Below are 11,891 nucleotides of genomic sequence, written 5' to 3'. Positions count from 1 at the left end.
CGGTCATGAAGGAGAAATATATGATACATAAATGGAATGAGTTTGATCAAGGTTCTGACACAGAAATATTACTAGAGAATGATCAATATGTATGCGTATAAGCACAATCAGCACCACACATGAAGATGGTGAAGAGCTGCCAGGATCTCCCACAATTCAACTTGCGGTCCATATGAAAAATAAATGGTGGATTTAACTAAGGATAAATATGTTTATGAGGTTATTTTAGCCTTGAGAGGATCTTAAAATGGGATGGAGTTCTCTACAATTCTCGATTGCTTGTGGAGTAGCATGGAGAAGAAGGTGATAGAGGCACAACCCACATAAAATATTGATAATTTCCTGTGGAGGTGGTAATTTGTTACCTCTAAGAGGAAGAATATTAGAGAATAAACTATCCACCGCTATCTCACATAAACTGGCGCTAAGGGTGAGCTAAGGGATAAAAACATAATAATAAAATGACCACTAAACTAAGCTATGAAATTGCAGAAAATTAAAGTGTATGTAACAAAATAATAAAATTCTAACTATTATGGAAATACATAAATATAATTGGACTATACCAGAGGGCCTATTCGGTCTCAGGTCCCGGACATCAGTGCGCCATAAGGACATCAATACGTCGCACTATTGTCTATATGGATAGAGACCTACGAATGTACTTGAAATGTCCCAAAACCTGTCCTTAGCCGTTTAGAACCTATTCACCACCTATGCACAAAGAGATGGAAGAAAATGTTGGGGTTGTATAGGGGTTTGCCTTAGTCAAACCCCCGCTTTGGTGTTTCCACCATCATGGATAGCTAGATAGATAGATTTTATAAAAAGATAATTGTAATAGAAACCAACTTGAGTTAATGGAGGAAGACCCCTACTACATATATGATTTAATGATAAATGATAAATTAAATAGAAAAAAGCCTCACTTAATGGAGGAAAACCCATATTGCAATAATATATTAAATGCACCTAGACAATAGACACATTCAAAGATACAACAATGCAAAACATGCAATGTTGAAGATACAAGACAAGAGATAAGAGAGAAGACAAAGTGTTCTAGCCAAACCCCTCTCTTGAGACAAGAGCGTGATGAAGCTTGAGATAACATTGTTGTTGCAAGATAGTAGCTAAGTGTTCACAAAGAGAGCCAAGTTGTCAGAACCAAGAACATGAAAGACTGATTCCTTGAGAACTTTCTTTCCAAGAAAATCTAGAGCTTGCAATGAACAAGATGATGAATTTTCAATGCAACAAGCAAGCAGGAATAGCTATTATGGATGAATTCAATCGAAAGGGCATGCGTTGAAAAAGTCCTGATGTAGCATCCTAAATTGTACTCCCTTACAATTTCGCCCACTTTTGGGCTCTCATCTTAGCGTTCATGTCCAAAAGATAGACTAGGAGCTAATTTTTCTTATATCGTGCAGTCCTAGCCTCATTTCCACTTCATACATCACATGGCCCCTTGGTTTTGGCCCCAAAACTAGGTAGGACCAAGGCATGGAGCCTTGGTCCTCTCATTTGGGACTTTAATTTGGCCCCCCTTAACCGTCACAATGAGCTAGTAGGAATGTGATCTCCATGTCAGCTTATGTCAAAAAATTTAAAAAAAAATTGACGGGCAAGTATAAAAGGAGGTCCATCCCTCTCATTTCATCAACATAAAATAATCATAAGGCATCCACTCAATCCGTATTCAAGAAATCTATCATTCAAGAATTGAAGCATTCATCATCAAGCATTTCTAGAGACCTTGAAGGCTACATATTCTTCATTTATCCATTGTAGACCAATATTACATTATTCATATGTAAGAATGTTTGTGTAATTAGGGTTGTGTAATGCTCATGCCATTTCATACAACATATGTGGTTACATTCAAGAAGAAAAGCATCATTATCAGTCATTACAAATCTAAGGTATATTTGTCCATCATTTATTTCAGTATTTGCAATATTTCATTTAAGGTTAATTCCTAAATTGGGGTTTGACTTAGGAAATCCCCTATTTCCCCTTCTTTGTGTGTGTAGGAAATAGATACAGAGCTGCAATCTTCAAAATAAGCAACATTTATGGTGAGGAATTGATCCCACATTGGAGTGCAAAAAGTTTGGAGGACTAGGGCAACTGCCACCATAGTCTCGACATTTTAGGGGCTCTTTAGGGAACAAGTCCAAATTTACTTACATTGCTCAAATCCAAGTTCATGGCTCAATGCTATAATTGCAGCTTACTATTTATGTGTTTCTACTTCAATTTCCAATACTTTTACCCTAATTTCATTAATTCAATTTACAAAAAAGGTTAAATCATAAAAAACATAACCTAGTTAGAATTATCATTCCTAATCATTGTTGGTTTGTGACTAGATCTATTAGATTTCAACCTTCTTTTGAATGTAATGGTCTCTAATAAAAATTAGTGGTTTTCATACATCCTATGGTGAAAACCCTAATTTTCACTATTAGACCTAATATAGGATATGTGATTCCAAATTCGGGAATATGTTGAGAAATTAACATGATGTGTACAGGTTTGCACATCGCGCTTCTGTCCATACCAAGATAGTCGCAAATGAGCTTTAAGGGAAATTGGGGACACTTTCTCTTTTAAACTCATGATGTGAAAGCAATGAGATCTTAATCATGAGCCTTGTCATAAATGCACTAGGCAAAATGCGTAAGTGTCATAAATGCATTGGGCATAGTTTAGAACACTACACTTCCTAGCCCGGGTTGGATGGGAAAAGGAAAAGAAGAAAGCTCAAATGTTCTCTAGGATTACTAGAGATGATACAGGACCACTCATTTCACAAGTGGATGTCTAGATAGGTGATAAGACTAGAGATGTGGTCACTCCTATGGATTATCAGGTTACCGCAATTGATCTTGGAGCTACTATGAAGAAACAATATTTTAAAGAGCTAGATGATACCGTTAAGGCAATTAAGGCAATATTGGGTAAGGATATTGAAAAAAAAGAGACGTTTGAGAGTGAAAACAAGAGACTCAAGGAATATATCTAAGGGATGAATTCCCTAAGGCGTGAGGATCCCACCTTTGTCTCACCCATTTCTATTTCTCATGGATTCCCCTTTGATCATGAGGAAATGATGAATATATATCAAGAGGTTGGTAAATAGATAGAGTTTGTTTCAAGACAAGCAAATGATTTCCTTGCTCAACCTTTCCAAGCATTTGATAAGACAATGATGCTCATAGTTAGGATGCAATACTTGGAGGGAGTTTGGGAAGATTTTAAATTGTTCCACTTATTCATCACTCAAGGTGTTGAAGTGAATTCCTATGTCCACATTAATTTGGGAGGGAGTTGTTCAAGAAGGTAATGTGTATGATTTCCATGGTTGGTATTATTCTTTGGCCATACGGAAGTCATTGTATGACCATGAAAAGAAATAGTGCATGGATGTGGAGGGATCAATTCAAGAGATACAATCCAAGATCCTTACATCTATTAAAGAGTTATTGGGACAAGATGTCCATGCTTCCAACAGTTTGAATTTGTAAGAGTTGAAAGGGAAGATGAAGTTTATTTACTTCAGACAATTGGAATCCATAAGGAAGAATTGGCTAAATGACTTGGTTTCTCTTATGATTCACATCAACAACTTGCAGAAGCTTATGTCGGACAGGGAAAGCATTTTTTTAGCTTGCTGAAATACCTTAGATGTAATTGAATTGTAACATGAAGGACTAGCCAGTGTTATGATAGAGGAACTCAACTCAGTCTTGGCTAGATTCATTGAGTATGCACCTAGAGAGAGGGATGCAGGCCTAAATCTTCTAGAAGATTCCATACTTCATGACTAGGCATCATCCCATTGGACCCTATATTTTTACTCCACCTTTTGATGTAGACCCTAATGAGGGAAATGTTGGTATGATCTCAAGCCTTGATTCTAAATGAACCTTGGCCATTTATTTTAGTTTGAGACTCTATATAAACCCCATTCCTCTCATTTGTAAGAGAGAGATTTTTGAGCATTATCACCTATATGTTGCTAAATTGAATTCAATCATTGAAGTTTGGTGATTTTATTGAGATTTTGAAGCATTATGTGGTTCTCTCCAAAATTTAGCTTACAATTTGATTTCAAGTATTTTAGTTTAATTGAAATAAATTGTTGAATACATTTGAATGAAACTTGTTTATCCATACCACTAGCTTCTTGTTGATTGTAAGTTTGCCTTATGCGGCCAGCTGGAATTTAAATTGAACTTAACTTCAATTTGTGCTTACTCATTGACATGCATCCAATTGATGGTGTTAGTGTTGTTGGTATGAATTTGAACATCTATAGATTACCTTAGATGATTTCACTAAGCTTGTGTAGAGTTGTTCTTTGATGACAATACCTAGCCTAGTTGAATTTCATTGAATCATTTTCTATCTCTTGCATTCTAGGTTTAAGATAGGATTATAATAGAAATTATAAACCTTTTCTCTTTTTATTTTTGTTGAAAATATTTGTTAGATTAGATTGAGAGATCATCTTGCAAAATCATAAGTCATTTGAAATCATTGGCAAGCATACTCAATTCATGATAGGTTTGAAATCTTAGAACAATTGTGTACATCCCCACATGAAAACAATAATTTACATCAAACTAGATGCAGGAGCATCCCCGGTCAATGAGCAATCTTGCATCAACCAAAAATATTTCCTTTTAGTTTTGTTAATGCTTAGTTCCTTGTGAAGTTTTTTGTGTTTTACTAGTATGTACTAGTAGTTGCTTGTTCCTCATGGCAGATCTTGTTGGCAATTTCCTAGTAGTTTCATGTGGTAGATTTGATATTTCTAGTTCATTTGGGTTCTTCTTCGACATGTTATCGCTTTCAGTTGACTGCTTTTGGGTTCTTGGGACAGTTCTTGTCCTCACTGGTTGGTTTTCCTAATTTACTAGCATGATTCTTGGTGTGTGGATCCATCTTGGGTCTTGTCCAATATTCCTTGGCATGTGGCCGACCTTCCTACTGATCTGCATCACTTAGTTGTTATTTTCTAGAATGATTTCTTAAATCTTAGGGCCGACCTAATTACATGTTTCATTTTCCTCCATTGGTAAATATAATCTTTTGAGGCCAACCCAGATATGTTCCGGTGGGTATAAATATGATGTTATGTAATAATTTGTAGGGGAAGAGGAAGTAGAACTTAGAATAAGGATTGAGATTCGCATGTTGTGATTTGATTGATCTTTGGAGTCCTGATTGGGTTGTATCTTGCTTGTAGCCTACATGTAACTGGTTGACTAGCAGATGTTCTTTGATGATAATATGATGGTCACCAGAGGATTGCCGGAAGTACTATGACTTGAATATTATCTATTTATATGAATTTGTTATGTTTTCTTACTACTTTCATTGTGTTAGTATTGTTGCATAAGCTGATTGACTCTATTGAGGGTTTTCACAGGTTATGGTTGCATCAATTGGTATCAGAGCTAGTTATTGACCGACTAGGGGAAGAATCATCTGAGGCATTCCTTGACATGGATAGATCGCCGATTAGAGGTAGGTTGCATGTGTGTTCAATATATCATTGAGGGGAAGCAATTGAAATTGGTAGTCACATCATCAACTTGATGCAGTTCGCCGGAGTGGAAGGAGATATGTTGTCGAGGAGAACAAACCCTTGGAGGGTAGAGCAAATGATGGAAGACTTCAAGAATAAAGTAAGAAATGAAATCCAGAATGCTTTGGCTAGTTTGTGAAGAACCCTAACTTTGAGGATGAGTATGAGGAAGTCAGTGAAGAGCTTGAGGAAGCTAAAGGACCAAAAGATGAAAGAGAGGAAAGATTCCTAAGAGCAGTGGCGCAAGCAAGTAAAATGCACAAAGTTGAGGTTTCTAACTTTTTCGGAACGCTCAACCCGAAGGATCTGATTGATTGGATCGAAGATTTGGAGGACTACTTTGATTTTGATGATGTCAAGGACTTGCAGAGAGTCTAGTTGGCACAAACCAAGTTGAAAGGGCATGCTGCCTTGTGGTGGAAGGATTTGCAAAAAGATAGAGTGGAGAATGGTGAATTGAAGATCACCCAGTAGAGATAGATGGTTGCAAGGTTGAAGGCCAAGTTTATATTGGGAGACTATGAACTGGAGTTGTTCAAGAAATTACAGAACCTGAAACAAAGAAACATGACTGTGAAGGAATATACTAAGGAATTCTACAAGGTTGTAATCAGATCTAGACATAGAGAGATGGATAGAGAAAAGGTGGCAAGGTACATCAATGGACTTGCTTTTAACATTTGAGATGAGATGAGTATGTTGAAGATTTCAAGAGTTGAAGAAGCTTACCAATATGCTTTGAATATTGAGGAGAAGGTGAGAAGAAGACAATTGAATAAGGGAAAGGAGAAATTCAAGGTGAATGATAGTATGAAGAAACTGGTTGAAGAAGAGGAGTCAAAACCTAAGTGGAGTAAAGAACCAGAAGAAAAGACAACAAGGAAGGGTAGCAATAGTACCAATAGAGAATTTCTTGGCAAATGTTTCAAATGTTGAGAAACCGGACATAGATCTTATGAATGTAAGAAAGGAATGGTAAGAAGTTGTGTGGCAAGTGAAGAACCAAATGGTACCGGATCTTGCTATGCACCGGAGCAAGGAGAATCCCTTATGTTCAGAAGAAAGGATATCGTATCTACTTAGAGGAAGAGTCTTTTCCAGATAGTATGCAAATAAGGTGGTAAGTGTTGCAAGGTCATTGTAGATAGTGGAAGTACTAATAATTTAGTATCTGAGGAGATGGTTGAGAAGCATGAATTGAAGAGGCTTGAGCATCTTTTTCTTTATGAGGTAAGTTGGTTACAAGATGATTAAAAGGTAGAGATAAAGGAGCAGTGTTGGGTGAGTTTCAATATTGGGCTTTCTAGAGATGAAGTTTTATGTGATATTGTGTCAATGAATGTTTGTCATGTCTTGTTGGGAAAACCTTGGTAGTATGATAGAGGAGCTATTTATGATTCTAGAAGAAACCTGGTTACTATTGAAAAGGATGAGCAAAAGTTTACATTGATTTCTTTGAAGGAACAAGAGGAGGTGAAGAGATTGAGTCTTGAGAAAAGTTTCACTATTGAGAAACCAGTGATAGGGGTTAAACCGAAAGGATTGATGGAACTAGTCGCAGAGATTAGACTGGAGGGTGACATAAGCTTGCAAAAGGATTTGACAGATGATACTAATGGCCAGATGGAATTGGTCGATAGTGAGCTGATGGTGACAAACTGGATGAGGTCTTGTGGCAGAACCATGTCAGAGTTGCAGAAATAGGGATAATGTGCTAATAAGAAACAAAGCAGGAGAAACAAAGAGAGCCACAGGTTAGAGAAGCTGGTTGAAACACTGGGAGAGATAGAGCAGAGATTGGTAGATAAAGAATATGTTTGGATCAGAAATGAGCATGGGATCTTCATTCCAAATCCTTTTAGATATTCATGAGTTGCCTCTCATGGAAGATATTTTTTCTACTTAGGTTGTCTGATGCAGGAACGTCCTTGGTCGATGAGAAATCTTGCATCAACATAAAATCTTTCCTTTCAGTTTTGTTATTGCTTAGTTCCTTATGCAGTTTTCTGTGTTTTACCAGTATGTACCGGTAGTTGCTTGTTCCTCATGGCAAATCTTGTTGGTAATTTCTTGGCAGTTTCATGTGGTTGATTCCATATTTCTAGTTCATTTGGGTTCTTCTCCGGCATGTTATCGCTTTCGGTTGACTACTTCTGGGTTCTCGGAATAGTTCTTGTGCTCACTGGTTGGTTTTCCTTCATTACTGACACAATTCTTGGCGTGTGGATCCATCTTGGGTCTTGTTTGATGTTCCTTGGCATATGGACGACCTTCCTGCTAATTGACATCACTTGGTTGTTATTTTCTGAAAGGATTTCTTAAATCTTAGGGCCGACCTAATTAAACGTTTCATTTTCCTGCATTGGTAAATGTAATATTTTGAGGCCAACCCGGATATGTTCCAATGGGTATAAATATGATGTTATATAATCATTTGTAGGGGCAGAGGATGTAAAACTTAGAATAAGGATTGAGATTCACATGTTGTGATCTGATTGATCTTTTGAGTCTCGGTTGGGTTGTTTTTGGCTTGTAGCATGCATGTAACTGGTTGACTACCGGATGCTGTTTGATGATAATCTAATGATCGCCGGATGATTGCCAAAAGTTCAATGAATCGAATATGATATGTTTATATGAATTTGTTATGTTTTCTTATTGCTTTCATTGTGTAACTCTTGGTGCATAAGCCAGTTGACTCTATTGAGGGTTTTCATTGGTTATGGCTGCATCACATTGAGTTACCCACATTTCAAGAACTGACCTTAGAAACCTTGGAATCATCTTAATTGATATATAGTTAGCATCTAAGTTGATTTTCATCAAGAGAGTATAAGATACCTTGGTATTTTATTTTGTGTTTGAAGTGCCTTAAAAACACATCAATAGAACCATTGCTCTTTGTGATGATTAGGAGGCTAGTCATGTCTCACGACCTATGGAAGCTTCTCTATTGACTGCTATTAGTCTTGTTTCTTAGCACTTGTTTGATGGGGGTACTAGTTAGGTGTGTGAGGCTACTATTTTTAGGAATGGAAGGAAGAGAAAATGTAAGATAGATGCAACCAAGGGCTATATGGCCTCCCCTTCTATCATTTCCCTATCTTTGACTATGGATGATAATGATTTTTTTTTTTCATATCTCTAATTTTGTTGTTGACATAGTTGTTTCCGAAGATATGCATTTGCTTGTCAATATATTTTTAGGTGTTAGGACAAATTTTAATGTGTTTATAAGGTGGGATTAAGGAAATGGAATTCAGTGATACATCTAGAGATTTCACCAATTAGGATGACTTCCCATTTTATCATTTATAAACTATGCAAATTGGATTGGATCATCTTGAACAACCCATATATTCTTAGCAAGGTAGGATTATTTATCAATAAATAGGCACTAGGATTTGAAGTTGATAAATAAAGTGTTAACATAATACCTATTTGGGTTAAGGATCTTAGGCTTGCTTGGAATATTTGGCTCAGAGGAGGTCATATTAAGCATTGGAATTTCTTTTGGCTAACACTTCATGCTATATTTAGTCACCAAATCTAGGAAATAAATATTTTTCACTAGATTTTGTCTAATTATGGAGGTGAACAAGGTTCTCACTTTGGTGGTCATTTTTTTGCCCCAAACTAGGTGATTTGGTGCAACTAATTATCTTTGATGATTCTCTAATGGTTAGTCATAGTTTTATCAAAGCTAGTCATGCTATGGGAGGTGTCCAAAAGATAGGATATTGCATCCTATATAAAGGAAAAAAGAACTTGCAAACCCTTCCCAACCTCTTGCTATTGACGAAAGTAGAACCACCACAAGAGAGTTTCCAAAGGAGATTTGTAGAAAGAAGTTAAAGAAAGGGTTTCAAAGAAACCCAAGTTGTCTCCAACGCTTAGAATGTTACATAGAGATTGCCTAATCTGAATAAAGAAAATAGGGCGATGAATTTTCTTTTACTCCATTTTGATTCAAGAAAGGTTGTTAAAACTAGGAGTCCAGCCAAAAGGGAATTTTCTTGAAGACTCCATTAAAAACATTGAGAAATATGTTCCTTAGATCACTTACTAACTGTATAGCCAGTCCCTATTATTAGATGCTACAGGAGACTTGTAAATACTAACTACAGTAATTTTAAATTCAAAGACTAAGAAAAGTATGAGAAAAAATTCAACATTTAGTTTGCACGTTCCATATTTGTAGTAGACGGCTGAGCGGTCAAAGGCGGCTGGCAATCTCCATATTCTCAATGGTGACGTGGGTCGATTTAATTAGTGAAGTTTAAATAACTGCTCAATGGTCAAAAAAGATGGGCAATCTGGATATTCTCAAGGATGACGCAGGTCGAATTTTAGTTGGAACTTATGCCCGGTCTCAAAAGGACTCTGTTCGAAACGTACAATCTACATATTCTCCTTCTCCTTCAAACTTCTTCACAGATCGTCCTCCTGAGGCAAAAGAAGAATAAGCAAATAGAGAAAACTGTAAGCATGTTTATTCACACTATTTGCCGCTGTTTGCCTGGCGATGGAGATAACAATATCATACAGAAGCCGGATGAAACTTCTACTAAAGTTGGAGAGAATACAAATTCCAAGCAAGGTAAAGCTCCCACAGTACAGAAGAATCAAGGTGAAAATGGAGAAAAAAGACCTTCGTCTCGCTATAGAGGAGTGAGAGAGCGGCCATGGGGGAAATTTGCATCGGAAATACGAGATCCCTCTAAGCAGGGCGCAAGGGTTTGGCTGGGCACCTTCAAAACAGCTGAAGATGCCGCCCTCGCTTATGACCGTGCTGCCTTCAGGATCCGAGGATCCAGAGCTGTGCTCAACTTTCCCCTCCATGAGGCCAACTATAAGGTTGGTTCAGCACAGATTCAAACTGATTTGGCCCTTGGGCATATGGAGAGCACTGGAAGCTCCAGAAAAAGAGGGAGGGAAGAGACGGACACAGTGGAGACGATGGAGAAGCTGCTTTTTCCTTCAACTCTTAATGTCCCACAACATGCAATTAGGATGTTTGAACAATAATACTGGTAGCATCGTTAAGGGTTTTCTTTTTCTTTTCTTTTTTGAGAAGTTTAGTTTGCAAATAAGAAATATGTTTTGTGTTACCCATAAATTTATGGAAGCAGAATCATTTCAATGTTTTATAGCTGCAACTCACAACCATCTTTGTAGAATTCTTGTTATAGATGGGTGTAGAGCAATGTTTAATAGCTGTAGCTCACAATCATTTTTGGAGAAATCTGGTTATAGATGGGAGAACATGCTCTATGTAACATTGAAAAGAGGAATGTAAATACAATCATGTGACAAATTTATTTTGATTTTGAGTTTTTAATGCATATTTTGTGTTTTTAATTTTTGAATGAGATTCAAATGAGGATGATAACGATCTTCTCAACATCAAATTCATTTTCTTCATATTTTCAATACTAATCCTTTAGTTATAAAAAATATTTCATGAGCTTATATTGAAGCTGTGAAAAAAAAAATGGAGGATCTGGAAAAACAACTGCATGAGTAGGAGGACTGTATAGATTGTAGCAAAGAATAGAAGAAAATAGATAGCATTCCGGGTCAATTTTAGGATAGAGTAAAGAATATGGAGAATGCTCTCGGCAATTTGTTTACGATTACTGAGGAGATTATGAAAAAAAGTTGTCTTTGGCCAGGTTACTGGTAACTCCAAGATTAAGAAGTAGGAAAAGAGGAGTAATAGTAGGAAGCAAGAAAGAAGAAGAAAAGCACCAAGAGAACCTTCCTAGGAGGAGGCTATGGACTATTTGGTGAAAAAAGTGGAATCATATATATGTCAGTGTTTTTTTTTTATTATTTTTTTGAGATATTTTTTAATTGTTGTTAGCTGGTTTGGTTCTGGTCTGGTGACCAAGATACCAGACCACTATATTGTTAAGTTGCTTTTTGTTGGTTTGGCTCTGGTTTGGTGACTAGTTTTTGTTGTTTCTACTCATTCAATCTGTTATGTTTTGTTATTTGTAATTGGGTTCTTCGTTATGTAATAGAAAAACATCAAATCTATTTTTTACATATTTTTGTTATTAAAAACTATTTTATGTGACATGCATTGGTACAGTTCATAACATTTTAATCATAATTTTTTTTATGGTTATTTGTTTTAAATATTAGTATGGAAACTTATAATAGTTTTTAATATCTCATAATATGTTGCATAATCATAAATTTTAATAATTATATAAAATAATATTTAAAAAAATATATATTAAATATATCTTAGATTTTTTAAATTATTTATTGTATCATCTAT

General features: G+C 36.2%; 1 protein-coding gene across 1 annotated transcript; it reads left to right on the top strand.

Moving 5' to 3' along the window:
• The first annotated feature begins 10,002 nt into the window (after positions 1-10,002).
• LOC131069974 (ethylene-responsive transcription factor ERF096) lies at positions 10,003-10,910 on the top strand. Its single transcript, XM_058005520.2, has one exon. The coding sequence runs from the start codon at positions 10,091-10,093 to the stop codon at positions 10,628-10,630; it is 540 nt and encodes a 179-aa protein (XP_057861503.2). The 5' UTR covers positions 10,003-10,090; the 3' UTR covers positions 10,631-10,910.
• The last annotated feature ends 981 nt before the right edge of the window (positions 10,911-11,891 follow it).

The sequence above is a fragment of the Cryptomeria japonica genome, chromosome 6 (genome assembly GCF_030272615.1).
Source record: "Cryptomeria japonica chromosome 6, Sugi_1.0, whole genome shotgun sequence".
Classification (NCBI taxonomy): Eukaryota; Viridiplantae; Streptophyta; class Pinopsida; order Cupressales; family Cupressaceae; genus Cryptomeria; species Cryptomeria japonica.
The sequence above is the reverse complement of the archived record's forward strand: the minus strand, read 5'-3'. Positions and strand labels throughout refer to the sequence as shown.

Excerpts from the sequence above, each read along its gene's own strand:
- LOC131069974 (XM_058005520.2), top strand. The coding sequence starts at position 10,091 with ATGTTTATTCACACTATTTGCCGCTGTTTGCCTGGCGATGGAGATAAC.